The sequence below is a fragment of the Oncorhynchus mykiss genome, chromosome 17 (genome assembly GCF_057628025.1).
Source record: "Oncorhynchus mykiss isolate SJ-2025 chromosome 17, ASM5762802v1, whole genome shotgun sequence".
Taxonomy (NCBI): Eukaryota; Metazoa; Chordata; class Actinopteri; order Salmoniformes; family Salmonidae; genus Oncorhynchus; species Oncorhynchus mykiss.
Genome location: NC_143038.1, coordinates 57225171 through 57244190, shown reverse-complemented (window position 1 = coordinate 57244190; position 19020 = coordinate 57225171). Strand labels below are relative to the sequence as shown.

Below are 19020 nucleotides of genomic sequence, written 5' to 3'. Positions count from 1 at the left end.
CCAATTGCAGACACAAAAATCAAATCAAAGTTTATTTGTCACGTGCGCTAAATACAACAGGTGTAGTAGACCTTACAGTGAAATGCTTACTTACAGGCTCTAACCAATAGTGTAAAAAAGGTATTAGGTGAACAATAGGTGGGTAAAGGAATAAAACAACAGTAAAAAGACAGGCTATATGCAGTAGCGAGGCTATAAAAATAGCAATGCTACATACAGACACCGTTTAGTCAGGCTGATTGAGGTAGTATGTACATGTAGATATGGTTAAAGTGACTATGCATATATGATGAACAGAGAGTAGCAGTAGCGTAAAAGAGGGGATGGCGGGATACAATGCAGATAGCCCGGTTAGCCACTGTTCGGGAGCACTGGTTGGTCGGCCCAATTGAGGGAGTATGTACGTTGATGCTTTGAGGGTACTATGGTGTTGAACGCTGAGCTGTAGTCAATGAATAGCAAAAAAAAAACTATGTTTGGTAAATACTAGGTATATGGATGATGGTCATGCTTAGGCAAACAAACTAGGAAGGGTAATAAGTGGCTACAGTTTACACTTTTTAAATTATTCAATGAAATGTTGTTTTTAGAAAAGGGGCATTTACCCTACAATTCAGTCTTTCTACAAACAGCTGTCTCTGGAATTTTCAGTAGCCTGTATTCATATGTCTGCCCTATAGAATTATTAATTAGAATACTTAGTAATTTAATAGGATCTCACTATAGATCAAGAGAATAGGAGGTAACTGAGGTGTGAAACAGACTCCCACGTGGTGATGGACACATGAAAGTATAAGGGTCGATGGCTTCACTCAGTGTGCCAGTTTCAAGTAAGAATAATATAGCCTTTTACGAAACACTATTCTCTGTTACACAGTACGTGGACATTTCGTCCTTGTACAAATGTAGCCTTCAACTTGTCTATAAACGAATCAAGTTATAATTAATCAAATGAGAAAAATGGTCAAGCTTTTACAGTGACAACACAGTGCATTCTGTGCGGTAGGAGGGGTTCTAGTGACGTTGGCACCCAATAAGTGCGCTGGCTCCCTGGTACAGAGCAGCATCAGCATCGCTCTCCTCTCAGCGGCAGTTTTGCGCTAGACAAGTCGGAACAATTTCTCACATATAGCTTCTTATTGCACTCACAACTTTGCATCTAAGAAGAGAGCTCCGGGAATTAATACCATTTATTCGAGGAAGGCGAGTCGGTCAATACGCTGTCCCTTGATCTTACAGCGCTCTGGCAAAGATGCATTTTGTATCGGTTGTTATACTGACGTGCACCTTACTTGTGGAAACATCTTGGGTAAGATATATTTATTTTCGAAATACGGTGGAAGTAGCCTACTGCACTGCTGTGCCTGCTTGGCATGCACGAGCTTTTGCAGCGCTGTGCATGTGGCGCTGAATTGTGGTCAGCGACTTTTCCCTACAGTAACATGCTGCGTTTAAAGAGCGTATAATGTCATGATAATTTCAGACGATACTTCAAAATGATTTTGTAGTCACCACTCATTTCGGGTTTGGTCACAAAAAAAAGCTACATTCCTGTTGAATGACAGGTGCCTGAATAAACCAACCAACTATTCATTTTGAGTGCCTTTTCTAATAATTTACTTTAGTCTACTGAACTGCAGTAGCCTATTAGTGAGTTATAGCATTGCATAGCATGCCGAAGCCTTTGGTTTCATAAACTGTATAGTAGGCTATAGGAGGCCACGAACTTCATGCACGTTTACGGACTGCCATATTCCCTTGGATTAAATCACCACTAGCCTATTGCTAGCATGTTAGAGCCTCGACATAATATCAAATTCACTATATCTCATCATTTGATTTCACTGAAATTGAAAAACTGAAATGATTTTTTCCTGAAATAGTCTACTCATGCCTGAAATAAACATATTCATTTGTCTCCTGGATAGCATCTTTGTTTTTGTGGTAGAATAAACAAATGTGACATTTTGAATAGATTGTCTATTTTTACTATACATCATTTATACTATGAACATGATCTATGAGTATTTTTTGTTGTCCATCATTATCATATACAACACTTTAAAAAGGTGACCAATGAACCCACTGGTATCTGGTGTTTTTGATTCCATTGTAAATGTTGTCATCCATTTAAACAGCAAGCGGTGGACTATAGATAATTAGCAACATCAGTCTCTAGTCTGTCTGTCGAAGGTTCAATATCAGTTTCAAAGCCTGCAAGATCATCCTGTGACTCTCTGGCCACAAGTCAATTTTCCAATGCTTATATGCTGTCTTTTTTTCTACCCAGGGGACCAAGGCAGGCCAACCTCCTAAACCCCCATGCAGACCAGGCTTCTCTGAGAGCTTCTACACTGTGTTTGTCTCGAGGGATCTACTGCGAGGCCAGAGCATTCTCAAAGGTAAGCACTGTGGTTGCGGAGGCCCTGGATCTCATTTATTGACTGGTGTTTCCCCCTCTTCTCCGGAGATACATTCCAACCAGAGGGTGATTGAGTGTGTGTGTGGGAGGAAATATATTATGGTATGCGGTATTCCATCATGACTTAAGAAGGTCAGTGCACACTCTGTGGTAGAACAACGCAGATCTGGTGGAACACGCAGAACAATCATCCATGTGTTGATGCAGTTAAAGTTGGATGGAATTTACACTGTGTTTTGAATCTACATGATAATTGTGTCTGATTTGATAAGAGGATTGTAATAGGCTCTTTTTGAAATATAAAAATATATTCGTATCACATGAACTGCATTTTCAAGCCAACATAAAAGTGTTCCCGTTGAAAACATTGAATTTCTCCTTTCATAAAGGATCACTTAAACAGCAGACTTACCAAAGCAGGCTCATTTAAATCACAAATCTATCTCCTTTCTGTGTTTGCTTCTGGAAGCTCACAGCTTTTATTTTATTCCCTGTATTCAATGTAATACATTTTCCCTTTTATTCTCTCTATTTTTCAGAGGAATTCAATTCTCTTTTCGTGCGCTCCATTTCTTTTCAGCGCATCACATCTATTGTGAGGTTCCTCTCCAGCAATGTAGAATTTGTAGAGCTTGGCTCATATGTTTGTCTTGAAGTAGCTTATAAAATTGCGGTAACAAACCTCACTGGCAGATTCTTTTATCATTGTATAATTGATCATTCTATTTGCATGCATTGCATATTCATCTTAGAATAGTACATTTTACTTTGATTAAATTAAAACATCCTGGTTAGGTGTAGTACAGTAAGAGCTTTATGAACTCAGCAGGGTTTAGAGATGAGGGCAGGATTAAGGTACTCCTAAAACAGACCTTATCCGCTATGACTCTTCACAGTGGCTCAACACTACAGAAAGATGAGCACCACTTTCCCTTGACACTTATCCTTTCTGCAGGCTATTTATTGTTGTTGTTGATTGAAACGTTATTTTCTAGGTGGTAACAATGCTCTTGTTTTAATGTTTGTTGGGACATGTCAACTGCTTTAAACAAAAGCAATTTAATTATTGCGGAGGTTATTTAGGAGGCAGACAAGGACATCACATCCTGTCAATAGGGAGATACTTTGCCTGGAGGCTTGGGGTTGAAGGGACCTGCCTGTCTGGAAATTGGCTGAGGTGTCCACAGTGACCCATGCCAAAAACAATGTTGACAGAATCTGATGCATTTGGACAGGTAACAACATAGAGGGCCCTGGTGTTTGTGTAGTGTGTGTGAGAGTGTGTGCGTGTGTGTGTGTGTGTGTGTTTGAGAGAGAAACACTGCTGCCTGCACCTTTCAACAAAAATCATACACCACTCCAGTTCTAGATCATTTTGATTATTTGGTCTATATTGTACAGCCTCCATTGCTTCAATACCGATATTAACTCTGTATCCTCTCACTCTGTTGCTTCGTGAACACCAATCTTTGTGCCGTGCTGTTCTCCCTACTGGCCACTCAGGAATATCGGCTGGAGGAGCTTAAGTCCTCCTGCTATTATTAATACACCGCGGCTGTCCTGACTGACGGTTTGTTTCCTCCATGACACAAGGCAACAGGGAAAAATGGAGGAATACTAACAATTCTGTGTACAGTATGTAACCCAGAACTTTCACGGAAATGAATTGGTGAGGCAGAGAAGAGGGAGGGGCTGAGGTGCTACATTTGTATGGTTGGTGGACAAATGAAGCTATAGTAGTGATAGGCGCAGCATCCCAGCATCACAGCCAGGTGCAGCCTGACATTGGCTTCTATGCTGTTCGATGGACAGTAAACCTCAGCCATTTCCATGTTCTAATCCCACACCATCCAGTCTTTAAGGTGGTGGGGAGGAAGAGCTGTTAGACAATGTTTGTCATATTGACTGTTTGGAGGGAGTGTGGGTGGATGTTAGACCATAGCCTAATGGCACAAATGGTACTTTTATCTTGTTAGCACCCACCTCAGTGCCTTTTCACATCCCTGGCCTTAATGGGTAGGTGCTTGTACACCCACATCTGTTTAGTTTACATAAAAATATTTATGGATGCAAAGATGATCATTATGTTCTCCCAACAATATTGTGATGACAGTACTGTTCTAGCTGAGATTATCCAGTCACACCTCCTCCTTCCAAATATATCCCTATAAATTAAACAGGTTTTTATTGGTTTTATGGCAACACTAAATACCTTTATTGTTTATCATTACATACATTTATTGGCTGCCCTAACTTTAACAGAGTGAATTAACACATGCTTCCATGGATCTGATTGTCTTTGTATGGGAGGAGTTGGAGATTATATGGCAGTGTGCCTAGAGAGGCATTGTCACGCCCTGGCCATAGATAGGCTTTTATTCTCTATTTTGGGTAGGCCAGGGTGTGACTAGGGTGGGCATTCTAGTTTCTTTATTTCTATGTTTTCTGTTTTTATGTTTTGGCCAGGTATGATTTTCAATCAGGGACAGCTGTCTTTTGTTGTCTCTGATTGGGAATCATACTTAGGCAGCTTTTTTTCCTTTGTATTTTGTGGGTAGTTGTCTTTGTTAGTGGCCTGTATATCCCTAGTAAGCGTCTGTCTTTTGTTGTTGTTGTTGTTGTTGTTGTTGTTGTTGTTGTTGTTTCTTGTTTTGTTGGCGACATTTATAATAAATAGAAATGTACCCTCACCATGCTGCACCTTGGTCCAGTCATTTCCACGCTCGTGACAGGCATGGTGCTCATTCCATCCAGATCCCTGCTGTGGCCAGATAGGCCATGAAAAGGGATATTCCGGTGATTGCACATCACAGTGTAAACCATCACCTCAGTCTCAGAGCCGGAACAGACACCTAGGAACGTAGGCAGAGAGGAGGGGCAGAGTACAAAATAAATTGATTTGAACTGCAGTTTCTTCAGGGTTGTGGCCCTTAAAGTCACTGTCAGTACGTATTCAAAAAAACATCTGTGATGAGTTTCATCCCTCGCCCTTCACCATCCACCACCATCCAAAAGCAACAGAACTTATCTCCTGTACCACGGGGGAGTTGGTTGAGTGCAAATTTTTGTTTTCTGTGATGGCTAAATGTGTCAATCAAAGGTACAATGTAACTTTAAACTGAATAGTAATGTTGCTTTGGGATGCTTTTGATTATCTCTAAAGTAATGGAATCCAGGCACCTAATAAAAGCATACAACATAGAGAGAGGTTCAGGAGGGAAACAATACAATGACAACTTGGTCTTCAGGGTGACAGTACCACAAGTGAAGTGTCAGTTATGTGAATCAGGGAATCTTTCATTGATGCTTTTGCTTTGTGAACTGCAAAACATACTTCAATCCCCTTTCTAACAGAATGGACTTGTTTTGATGTCTAAACTTTCTGTATTCTTTCTTTGTATCTTCAATGAATCTGAACCCTCACTGCTCTATCTGGTGAGAAACATGAGATTTGATCCCTCCCTTTTTTTCTTACGTGTGTTACCACTACCCTTCTTTCTTTTTTTGCTTCTTTTTTTCACTCAACTCATTTTCTTTCAATATTTGCTCTTTGCAGTTCAGCAGAAGATAAACAGGTGGTTTGACGACTTCTCCTGAATTTACTCTTTGTTAGATGTCAATAGACACTATCAGTATTACAACTCATTCATATTATTGGGAGTTAGGCAAAATGTGTTTACATTTGAAGTCGGAAGTTTACATACACCTTAGCCAAATACATTTAAACTCAGTTTTCTGAATTCCTGACATTTAATCCTAGGAAAAGTTCCCTGTCTTAGTAGCATAGGGAATTATTTATTTCATCTTTTATTTTGTTCATCACATTCACAGTTGGTCTGAAGTTTACATACACTCAATTAGTATTTGGTAGCATTGCCTTCAAATTGTTTAACTTTGGTCAAACGTTTTGGGTAGCCTTCCATAAGCTTCCCACAATAAGTTGGGTGAATTTTGGCCCATTACTCCTGACAGTGCTGGTGTAACTGAGTCAGGTTTGTAGGCCTCCTTGCTCGCACATGCTTTTTCAGTTCTGCCCACAAATGTTCTATAGGATTGAGGTCAGGGCTTTGTGATGGCCACTCCAGTACCTCAATTTTGTTGTCCTTAAGCCATTTTGCCACAACTTTGAAAGTATGCTTGGGGTCATTGTCGATTTGTAAAACCCATTTGCTACCAAGCTTTAACTTCCTGACTGAACATCTTGAGATGTTGCTTCAGTATATCCACATCATTTTCCTCCCTCATGCTGCCATCTATTTTGTGAAGTGCACCAGTCCCTCCTGCAGCAAAATCCTCCCACAACATGATGCCTCCACCCCCGTGCTTCACTTTTGGGATGGTGTTCTTCAGCTTGCAAGCCTCCCCCTTCTTCCTCCAAACTTATTGATGGTCATTGTGGCCAAACAGTTCAAATCAAAATCAAATAAAATGTATTTATATAGCCCTTCGTACATCAGCTGATATCTCAAAGTGCTGTACAGAAACCCAGCCTAAAACCCCAAACAGCAAGCAATGCAGGTGTAGAAGCACGGTGGCTAGGAAAAACTCCCTAGAAAGGCCAAAACCTAGGAAGAAACCTAGAGAGGAACCAGGCTATGTGGGGTTCCCAGTCCTCTTCTGGCTGTGCCAGGTGGAGATTATAACAGAACATGGCCAAGATGTTCAAATGTTCATAAATGACCAGCATGGTCGAATAATAATAAGGCAGAACAGTTGAAACTGGAGCAGCAGCACGGTCAGGTGGACTGGGGACAGCAAGGAGTCATCATGTCAGGTAGTCCTGGGGCATGGTCCTAGTGCTCAGGTCCTCCGAGAGAGAGAAAGAAAGAGAGAAGGAGAGAATTAGAGAACGCACACTTAGATTCACACAGGACACCGAATAGGACAGGAGAAGTACTCCAGATATAACAAACTGACCCTAGCCCCCCCCGACACATAAACTACTGCAGCATAAATACTGGAGGCTGAGACAGGAGGGGTCAGGAGACACTGTGGCCCCATCCGAGGACACCCCCGGACAGGGCCAAACAGGAAGGATATAACCCCACCCACTTTGCCAAAGCACAGCCCCCCACCACTAGAGGGATATCTTCAACCACCAACTTACCATCCTGAGACGAGGCTGAGTATAACCATCAAAGACCTCCGCCACGGCACAACCCAAGGGGGGGGGGGGGGGGGGGCGCCAACCCAGACAGGATGACCACAGTTCTATTTTTGTTATTTGTTTTTGTTGTTATTTTCTATTTTTTTTTTATTCAGACCTGAGAACATTTCTCCAAAAAGTACGACCTTTGTCCCCATGTGCAGTTGCAAACCGTAGTCTGGCTTTTTTATTGGCGGTTCTTGAGCAGTGGCTTTTTCATTGCTGAGCAGCCTTTCAGGTTATGGCGATATAGGACTCGTTTTTACTGTGGATACAGATACTTTTGTACCTGTTTCCTCCAGCATCTTCACAAGGTCCTTTGCTGTTATTCAGGGATTGATTTGCACTTTTCGCACCAAAGTACGTTCATGTCTAGGACACAGAACGCGACTCCTTCCTGAGCGGTATGACGGCTGCGTGGTCCCATGGTGTTTATACTTGCGTACTATTGTTTGTACAGATGAACGTGGTACCTTTAGGCGTTTGGAAATTGCTCCTAAGGATGAACCAGACTTGTGGAGGTCTCAAATTTTTTTTCTGAGGTCTTGGCTTTTGATTGTCCCATGATGTCAAAGCCAAAGCGAAGCTTCTAAAACCATGACATCATTTTCTGGAAATGTCCAAGCTGTTTAAAGGCACAGTCAACTTAGTGTATGTAAACTTCTGACCCACTGGAATTGTGATAATCTGTGCAATAATCTGTCTGTAAACAATTGTTGGAATAATTACTTGTGTCATGCACAAAGTAGATGTCCTAACCAACTTGCCAAAACTGTTTTAATGATTCCAACCTAAGTGTATTTAAACTTCCCGATTTCAACTGTATATTAACTTTACCATAAACTAGATGCCTTCAACTATCAGCACTTTACTGTCAACTCACAACTTTAAGAAGTGGTTTATGTGAAATGACACGTGATCCCAATCAGACAACATTTAAAAATATCTGACACATAAAGTAATATCTTGGTTAAAACAGCCTGTCTGGTGTTTGCTCTGCTCGACAGAACCTCAGACACCTTGCCTAGCTTCTCTCCAAGTCAGGAAGAGCTGCTCTCATAAGTATGTCCAAACCCAAGGAAAGGGATTATGATTTCAGGTGTTTGATAAGCAGGATACCATTTTCCCTGTCTCTCTTGTCCTCCTCGTCTTTCATCTCTCCACACAGGACACAGAGTCTGTGGTGAGCTGATAGAATACAAGTAGTGAAGATGAGCTACATCGTTTCTCTTTATCTCCTCTTCCCTTCACACACAACACGAAGAATGGCCCTATATCCCTCAATGCCCCTAGATCATGACATCCACCGCCAGCCCATTCCATTACCCCAGCCACATAAGGTACAGTAAAATGCTTTCCATTTAATGTCGGTCGTCCCCCGCTATGGTGGTTGAGGTACTGCAAAGTATTGTTGGAAGGATAGCTAACTTTCAGCAGAAATAGTGGATGTTGTCACGAGAACTATATACCAAAAATGGTACAGTGACTAGTGGGGTTCTTCTTGCGAATCACCATAGTCATATATGGAATTCGGCAATGCTTTGTAGTGTATGAAGGATAGATTCAAAATTAATCTGTGTACGACTGCCAATCTTTTTCTCAGTAGATAAAAAAAACATGAATCGATTGCTCAGTTCAGCAGGTAGTAGTTGCTCTAAAGTACGGAAGCCTCTATTGTCTGTAGGGTTGCAAAGCTACCAGTAATTTACTGGTATCTTCAGTAATTTTGGTAATTTAGCCTAAACAGAAAATATGGCAATCTATCGTAACTTCGGCAATTTATACTTGAATAACTTGTATATAAAATGTATTTAAAAAAATATAGTTCTGCCCATATTGTCCATGAGTTTCTAGTAGATAGACCATATGGTTCAAGAGAAAATAGCCTAATTAATGAAAAAAGCATTTAATCAACAATGGTATTATTTTCAATGAACTCTGCAACTTACCTTTTTACCTATTTACCTTTTTCACAACTGCCACCAGTTTGACTCCAAAACAATAACAGTAAATATATATTGACATATAAAAAATAAAATAAAAAGTGTGTAAAAAATATAAAGGATATTTCATGCTCAAACCCTCATTAAACACCAAACACTAAGTTGATGGTTTATATTTAGGATAATGTTTTGCCGCTTTGGCATTCAATTTTTTATTTAAAAAAACAATTTAATTATTTAATATATTTACATGTGATAAAGCCACACAGAGGGCCAGAGGCACACTACATGACCAGACGTATGTAGACACTTGCTCGTCGAACATCTCATTCCTAAATCATGGGCATCAATATCAAATCAAATCAAATCAAATGTATTTATATAGCCCTTTGTACATCAGCTGATATCTCAAAGTGCTGTACAGAAACCCAGCCTAAAACCCCAAACAGCAAGCAATGCAGGTGTAGAAGCACGGTGGCTAGGAAAAACTCCCTAGAAAGGCACCTAGAGAGGAACCAGGCTATGTTGGTGGCCAGTCCTCTTCTGGCTGTGCCGGGTGGAGATTATAACAGAACATGGCCAAGATGTTCAAATGTTCATAAATGACCAGCATGGTCGAATAATAATAAGGCAGAACAGTTAAAACTGGAGCAGCAGCACGGACAGGTGGACTGGGGACAGCAAGGAGTCATCATGTCAGGTAGTCCTGGGGCATGGTCCTAGGGCTCAGGTCCTCCGAGAGAGAGAAAGAAAGAGAGAAAGAGAGAATTAGAGAAAGCACACTTAAATTCACACAGGACACCGAATAGGACAGGAGAAGTACTCCAGATATAACAAACTGACGCTAGCCCCCCGACACATAAACTACTGCAGCATAAATACTGGAGGCTGAGACAGGAGGGGTCAGGAGACACTGTGGCCCCATCCGAGGACACCCCCGGACAGGGCCAAACAGGAAGGATATAACCCCACCCACTTTGCCAAAGCACAGCCCCCACACCACTAGAGGGATATCTTCAACCACCAACTTACCATCCTGAGACGAGGCTGAGTATAGCCCACAAAGATCTCCGCCATGGCACAACCCAAGGGGGGGCGCCAACCCAGACAGGATGACCACATCAGTGAATCAACCCACTCAGGTGACGCACCCCTTCCAGGGACGGCATGAGAGAGCCCCAGTAAGCCAGTGACTCAGCCCCTGTAATAGGGTTAGAGGCAGAGAATCCCGGTGGAAAGAGGGGAACCGGCCAGGCAGAGACAGCAAGGGCGGTTCGTTGCTCCAGAGCCTTTCCGTTCACCTTCCCACTCCTGGGCCAGACTACACTCAATCATATGACCCACTGAAGAGATAAGTCTTCAGTAAAGACTTAAAGGTTGAGACCGAGTTTGCGTCTCTGACATGGGTAGGCAGACCGTTCCATAAAAATTGAGCTCTATAGGAGAAAGCCCTGCCTCCAGCTGTTTGCTTAGAAATTCTAGGGACAATTAGGAGGCCTGCGTCTTGTGACCGTAGCGTACGTGTAGGTATGTACGGCAGGACCAAATCAGAGAGATAGGTAGGAGCAAGCCCATGTAATGCTTTGTAGGTTAGCAGTAAAACCTTGAAATCAGCCCTTGCGTTGACAGGAAGCCAGTGTAGGGAGGCTAGGAACTCGATAGTTAGTGTTTTTTTTTTACATTATTTTTTAAATCCTCAATCTACCTGTAATGAAAAATAAAAAACAGGTTAATAAAAATGTTTGCAAATTTTATTTTAAAAAGTATAAATAATGAAATGTCACATTTACATAAGTATTCAGACCCTTTATTCAGTACTTTGTTGAAGCACCTTTGGCAGCGTTGAGTCTTCTTGGGTATGACGCTACAAGTTTCTCTCATTCATCTCTGCAGATCCTCTCAAGCTCTGTCAGGTTGGATGGGGAGCGTTGCTGCACAGCTATTTTCAGGTCTCTCGAGAGATGTATGTTAGATCGGTTCAAGTCCGGGCTCTGGCTGGGCCACTCAAGGACACTCAGAGAATTGTCCTGAAGCCACTCTTGTACTGTACTTTGCTCTGTTCATTTTTCCCTTGATGCGAACTAATCTCCCAGTCCGTGCAGCTGAAAAACAATCCCACATGATGCTGCCACCACCACGCTTCACTGTAGGGATGGTGCCAGGTTTCCTCCAGACGTGATGCTTGGCATATAGGCCAAAGAATTCAATCTTGGTTTCATCAGACCAAAGAATCTCGTTTCTCATGGTCTGAGAGTCCTTTAGGTTCCTTTTGGCAAACTCCAAGCGGGCTGTCATTCGCCTTTTACTGAGGAGTGGCTTCCGTCTGGCCACTCTACCATAAAGGCCTGATTGGTGGTGTGCTGCAGAGATGGTTGTCCTTCTGGAAGGTTATCCCATCTACGCAGAGGACCTCTAGAGCTCTGTCAGAGTGACCATCGGGTTCTTGGTCACCTCCCTGCTCTTCTCCCCCGATTGCTCAATTTGGCTGGGCGGCCAGCTCTAGGAAGAGTCTTGGTGGTTCCAAACTTCTTCCATTTAAGAATGATGGAGGCCACTGTGTTTTTGGGACCTTCAATGCTGCAGAAATGTTTTGGTACCCTTCCCCAGGTCTGTGCCTCGACACAGTACTGTCTCGGAGCTCTTTGGACAATTCCTTCGACCTCATAACTTGGTTTTTGCTCTGACATGCACTGTCAACTGTGGGACTTTATATAGACAGGTGTATGCCTTTCCAAATCATGTCCAATCAATTGAATTTACCACAGGTGGACTCCAATCAAGTTGTAGAAACATCAAGGATGAGCAATGGAAACAGGATGCACCAATTTCGAGTCTCATAGCAAAGGGTCTGAATACTTATGTAAATAAAGTATTTCTGTTTTTTATTTTGTATACATTTCAAAACATTTCTAAAACCTTGTTTTCACTTTATCCTTATGGTGTATTGTGTCAAGATTGATGAGGGAAAAATGATTTAATCAATTTTAGAATAAGGCTGTAACGTAACAAAATGTTGAAAAAGGGAATGGTTCTGAATACTTTCCGAATGCACTGTATACAGTGTAAATACAGACACCTGTAATAATCTGTAGTACCCAAAATGGCCACTTGATGTCTTGTGATAGATTACATAAAATTCTTGAAAGATACAAAAATTCTGAGACCTTACTGGTAAATGTCAAAAGCTTCAAGTAATATACCCTCCCTTTACAACCCTTATTCTCTGGGTTTTCCCATCACTTACAAGCAGATTAAAGTTAAGAGTATGTTTCTAACCCAACTACTCTCCCTTCATATAGCTAGGTCAGCAGGAGCCTTAGCTCAAGAGTAAAAACATGTTGCTTTGTTTTATCATGGACACTTGCTGCAATCCATTTCCAAGCCCTGTGCCTCAGTAGTCCACCGGGGAAGGTTATGCAATAGATCTACATGTATAGAAAATTAGTAGATGAGCCAAAGGTGTCCCAAAATCTGACCTTCAGAATGATATTATCAGATGTTAGATAAGACAGGAAAAGGAAAGGGAGACAGAGCACATAGTCCCAGCCAGGATATTCATTTTGGGGAACAGAGGCGGTTGAAGTTCACTGCTTTAGTGTGCGATACAGCATAGATTGGGAATTTCTGTTAAAATGCTATGGAAAAGCAACCAATGTCAAGGATAGTTGCACCCAGCCATATAATCCCCATGTAACCCCTGGTCTCTTCCAGAGAGAGCAATTTGTGCAGTTTGCATCATTAATCAATATATTTTCTTAATCAGCCACCCTCTTAATCAATATGCTTTAGTGCATTACATTTTCATGCTCTCTAATGATTTGAGACCCTGATATCTTTTGTTGTGTTACAGAAACAACTGATTTTCGTTGTAGGAAACCTCCGTTTCACCTCTTAACCGTATGTGTAAACCGACATCAACCAGTTCATTACCAAGGATTTCCCCCTCCCCTAAGCCCCAGGATTTACATGCATCTGAATACAAATCAGGGTTTTGTGTTCAAGTGAGGTTTAGCTGACTTTAGACGATTCATTCACTTGTTATCTTATTTGGTTGGATCTTTCCTATAGTTAGATTTGTTAGGTTATTAAGTGGATTATGATTTAAATTATTAATAGGAGCAACACATTAAGTAGTACTAGAAGTCTACCATCATGACTAGGCATTATACAAGGTGAAATGTGTATCCTGGGAGCCTTTTACTTGAGATACCTCTTGAAAAAACATTTGGATTATGTTTTACGCTCACTTTCACCTTTTATAGCAGTAGTCTTTCAATGATACTTATTTGCATGGTTTGAGTATCCTCTCAAGCTTTGAGATTAAATATGAAAACAAATGATATCTGCATGCTTTTCTTCTTGTCTTCCTTCCACCTACCTGCGTGTTTGTGCCAGTGTGTTAACCCTGACCTCTCTCAGCTGCAGCCTTCATGGTTACAAGCCCTCTGGTATTGCTTTAATTACTGTGTGGACTGAGTGGAGTGGATTAGTTCTGTAGGTCCGTCTCAGCCTGGGGGAGGAGGGATGTGATTCAGCCCAAAGTGGCTCCATTCACTCACCTCCTCTCCTCAAGAAAACAGGGAGAGGAGGGGGAGGAGGATACCAATACTTTGTTGGTATTCATGAGGAAATGCTGTTTTCCTTTGCCAAACAGAAATAGTGTTTATTCTCGAACACAAATACCGTGAACTACAGTACATGGCTCATTTATGAAAGCGTCTGAAACGTTTAGGCAGAGCTTTCCCTCTTTGTCGTTTCTCTACATCATCAGAATGTTCCAATGTGCATTAGTTTGACTCACTCACTATGGTGCTACAGATGCATAGTGCATACTGTCTGTGTATGTTATCACATATTATGATTCTAAAATATGCTAACATCTGTACATTCATGTAAAAGTTTTTTTTTTGGAGAGCTACATCTGTTCAATGAGTAATGCGCAAAATATATGCCCTCCTACATAAATGTCAGTCAGCCCGTCCATTTAGTATAGGCACATCATCATCCTTGTCATTACTCACCATGAATAATCATCATCTGAAGCAGTTAGTCTGAATGACGCTGTTACATTAAGGAGCTTATGAACAGTGGTGTAAAGTACTTAAGTAAAAATACTTAGCAGGACAGGAAAATTGTCTAATTCAGGTACTTGTCAAGAGAACATCCCTGGTCATCCTTACTGCCTCTGATCTGGCAGACTCACTAAACATAAATGCTTTGTTTGTAAATTATGTCTGACTGTTGAAGTGTGTCCCTGGCTAAATTAGAGGGAAAAAAACAAGAAAACTGTGCCATCTGGGATGCTTAATATAAGGAATTTGAAATTATTTATACTTTTACTTTTGATACTTAGGTATTTTTAAAACCAAATACTTTTAGACTTTTACTCAAGTAGTATTTTACTGGGTGACTTTCACTTCTACTTGAGTCATTTTCTTTTAAGGTATCTTTACTTTTACTCAAGTATGACAATTATGTACTTTTTCCACCCCTGCTTATGGATTGGGACCATTTCACTTCTCCTCACGCTTCTTCCATCCTTATCTTTCTCTCTCTTCCTCTTTCTTCCTCTCTCCTGAGTCAGGGACTTTTTTATTTACCTTTATTTAACTAGGCAAGTCAGTTAAGAACAAATTCTTATTTTCAATGACGGCCTTAGGCGGCGTCTCACTTCATCGATGAGTTATAGTGAAGCATTTTAACTTGGTGCTGCCACTTTACCCCCAGGTTCCCCAACATTCATTTCCCGAGTCACCATCACTGGAAGAGCTGAAAAACATAGTACAATCAAAGTTATTTACGCCATGCTGCGCCCAACTCCTATATCCCTCAAAGCCGCAGCTACACACATCTCTAGGGCCACTGTGTACTGTAGGCCACATCTATTTCTGTAACCACAGGGTTTGTATCTTCGTAATTAAAAGACTTCACTGTGTGCTCTAAAGTTGAACATCACAGAGGTCCCTAGCCACAGAAATAGCTGTGTTTAGTTTATTGTTATCTCATTCAACCATGTTATTCTGTATCTCTAGTCATGGTATTTATGTTCCTATGCTCTTATCTCTTTCATTTTTTTGTTTGTTCCCCGCAAATCTTGGCAATCAGACTGTATTCTGTGTTTGTTGGTGTACAGTATAACTGACTGTGTGTCTGTGTGTTTTATGTTATGTCTGTTATGTGTGTGTGTGTTTCCCAGCTAGCACATTTGGTTCTTTGGAAGTTGTGGGAACATACGTTTTTTGATTGCCCATTGGTTCTGGGAACAAAGCCACATGTTTCCTGACTGTTTTTCTAAACAACAATTTCACTTGTTCTGTGGACATTCATTTTTAGGTTGCAGGGAGGTTCTGATAACGTTTTACTGGGGAAGTTTTATTAACATTTTATGAAAATGGAAGTTATTTGAAGGTGAATAAATAACGTTCCTAGAACAATCTCTAAATGTTGAGAATGTTTTGAACGAAACGTAAGGTGGAGGTTTTTGAATAACTTCCTTAAAACTGTCACTGGGTGTTTCACTAAGACTTTTAATAACACTGGTAGGTTAGCTGTTTTGAACTCTAATCACAGATTAGATTTTTATTCATTTTACTAGGCAAGTCAGTTAAGAACAAATTCTTATTTTCAATGACAGCCTAGGAGCAGCCTTGCTCAGGGGCAGAATGACAGATTTGTACCTTGTCAGCTCGGGGATTTGAACTTGCAACCTTTGGTTACTAGTCCAACACTCTAACAACTAGGCTACACTGCCACCCCGGTAGATCAGATAGGACACATGGAAATTAATTTGATTAGGCATTAATCATGCAAACACATTTTTTATTATTATTGTGGAATGGCATTTTAGTCTATTCAAACATCTCACGTTTCAAATTAAACAAGCACACATTAAGATCAGGTGTGGCCAATTAGGGGCGGGGCCAACACACCTTAACTGAGACAGAGGAAAGAGAGAGCTTTGTTGACTCTGAGAACGAAATGTATGTTTTTCTTTATAACATTCTTAGAACGTTACTAAGGTTTTATTGTATTTTTTAAGGACAGCTTTCTTAATGTTCTGAGAACATTACTTTAAATAGAACCACGAGGAAACCTGCAGAAATCGTTATGACGAAGTACTGAAATTCCCACAGAAGAACGTTGTTTTTTAATGTTCTTGGAGCAATTTGAGAACATGACTTTAAAAAGAACCATGAGGAAACCAGTAGGAATCATTATGCAGAAATATTCTAATTCCCACAGAAGAACGTTGTTTCTTAACGTTCTCTAAACTATTTGAAAACATTCCCAATGTCAAACCAGTTGTAAAACATTACTAGAACATTGCCAAAATTGAAATTAAATGTAACCATGGTTGAAGTTTTAGGAAACATTCTGTTAAAGTAATGAAAATACCAAGAAAATATTGGGTTTTTTTTGTTAATGAGCTGAGAATGTTCCAAAAACCAACCAACTATCCTGCACCATTACCAGAAAGTTTTGGGAAAGTTGTATGTAATATAACCATAGAACAACCACGCTCTCAGAAAGTTATGCGCTAACATTAGCTGGGTTGTTTGTGTGTCTGTCATGGTCTTTATCTGTAGTGTTAAGTAACTTCTCTACTGTAGCCTGGGTCTGTGGTGGGGTGGCTGAGTAACATTAGCCACAGGATGAGGAGGCACTGCTCCACCCAGAGGGTGATTATTTTAAGTGCAGAAATTAAGGGATTACAAGCCAGCCAAGTAATCCAGCTGTCAATCTCATGGCTCGTTACCAAGGGGGGGGGGGGGGGGATTGATTGATTGATTGATTGGTTTGGTGGCTTTTCTGTGTGGGCTTTGAGATTACCTTATTAAGCTTTTACTTCCTGGACTTTGGCGTGGGAGAAAGAAATCACAAGCTTGTCAATCAAACAGCAAACCTGTTTCAAGGTCCTTTGCAATTCCCATATTAATTAACACCAACGATTAGTTAATTTAATTGAAGTTGCCTCGAGCTGTAATTTGCTTTCCAGCAGTATGAGTCCATGAAAGTACAGTAATTATACAAAACACTTCAAAATGGAACATAGATCTATCTACCTGTTAAAAGCATAATTGACAAAGAATGTACTTTTCTTCAACCGTGTTTTTTTTAAACAATGTTATTATGGTAAATCTGCAGCTTCAGGAAGATGTAGCTCATTGGTATAATGCTCACTACACTATGACTGGGCTTTACGATACGAGATGGCTGATGCCAACTTAGAAACACAATCATCTCCAATGGTTTCTCTTTGCTAGATCAATACTGAATGCAAACCAGTGATGGAACGGGGGGGTGGTGGGGGGGGGGGGGGGGGGAAATCGATACAGTTACATATCAGGATATTATTTTTGACGATATATCATATTGTATAGTTTTGACAATATCACAATAATATTTTTTGCGCTAGTTGGCTGTACTTTGTACCCAAACTCCATTATTTTTAATTCATAGTATGTTCTCCATCTTCTTTCTAAATAGGGAGACCATTTTCTTTCAGCACTTATTTCCACATGGCTCTCTCTTGTCATTCTGCAGCAGACATATGATAAGCAATATGTTTGGAAAATCAAATCACAATAAAATCACAGTATCGGATCGAAATACATATACACTGAGTGTACAACACATTAGGAACACCTTTCTAATATTGAGTTGCACCCACTTTTTCCCCCAGAACAGCCTCCATTCGTCGGGGTATAAACTCTACAAGGTGTCGAAAGCGTTCCACAGGAAAGCGGGCCCATGTTGACGCCAAAGCTTGAGAAAAATGAAGAAACCTGCACACTGCTCTTTGTAGTATCGCTGCTCTTTAATAAGCTTTACAGTTGAAGTCGGAAGTTTACATACACTTAGGTCGGAGTCAACCGAATCGTTTCTAGTCATCTCTCCTCCTTCTTGGCTTTTTCTTCTCTTGACTTTATATTGCGATGGGCAACTTTCATAAATTAGGTGCATTGACCTTGTTTGTCTTTCAGTCACACACGTGGGTACAACCAATGAGGAGATGGCACGTGGGTACCTGCTTCTATAGACCAATGAGGAGATGGAAGAGGCAGGACTTGCAGCGCGATCTGCGTCACAAATAGAACTGACTTCTATTTTAGCCCAACGAGCAGAAAGTCGCTGACACACGCGCGAGCAGTGTGGGTGCAATAATATAGATTTCTACATTTATATTGCATCGCTCGCTCACGTGACGCGAGCGGTGTCGTCAGCCTGTTAGCCCTAAATCCCTAGAAATAGCGTTTGACCTTGTGGGGACTAACAAATTGTCCCAGTTGGTCAAATGTTTGTTTATCATTCACAAGTATAGTTAAACACAGTCCACACACACACACCACACACACACAAACACCCACTGGGTGGAGAGATAATAACAAATTCTCATTAATTCTCTTTGTTTGTTTGGGTTAGAATTGTTCCAACCCCATGATTCTATCACTGACGGCCATGCTCCCATGTGAAGCTATTACCTTTACTAAATTAGAGCCAAATAAAGC

The 19020-nt window shown here is 40.9% G+C and overlaps 1 protein-coding gene across 4 annotated transcripts in view; it reads left to right on the top strand.

Annotated features, from left to right (window-relative positions):
• Positions 1-1019: 1019 nt before the first annotated feature.
• The window catches only part of LOC110494541 (cadherin-4), a 354972-nt gene continuing 336971 nt past the window's right edge, over positions 1020-19020 (top strand). For all 4 annotated transcript variants that reach the window (XM_090206011.1, XM_036950601.2, XM_036950600.2 and 1 more), the window contains exons 1-2: positions 1020-1309; positions 2291-2402. In XM_090206011.1, coding sequence (XP_090062137.1) covers positions 1253-1309; positions 2291-2402 — 169 coding nt within the window. In that variant the 5' untranslated portion in view covers positions 1020-1252. The remainder of the gene's footprint in view (positions 1310-2290; positions 2403-19020) is intronic.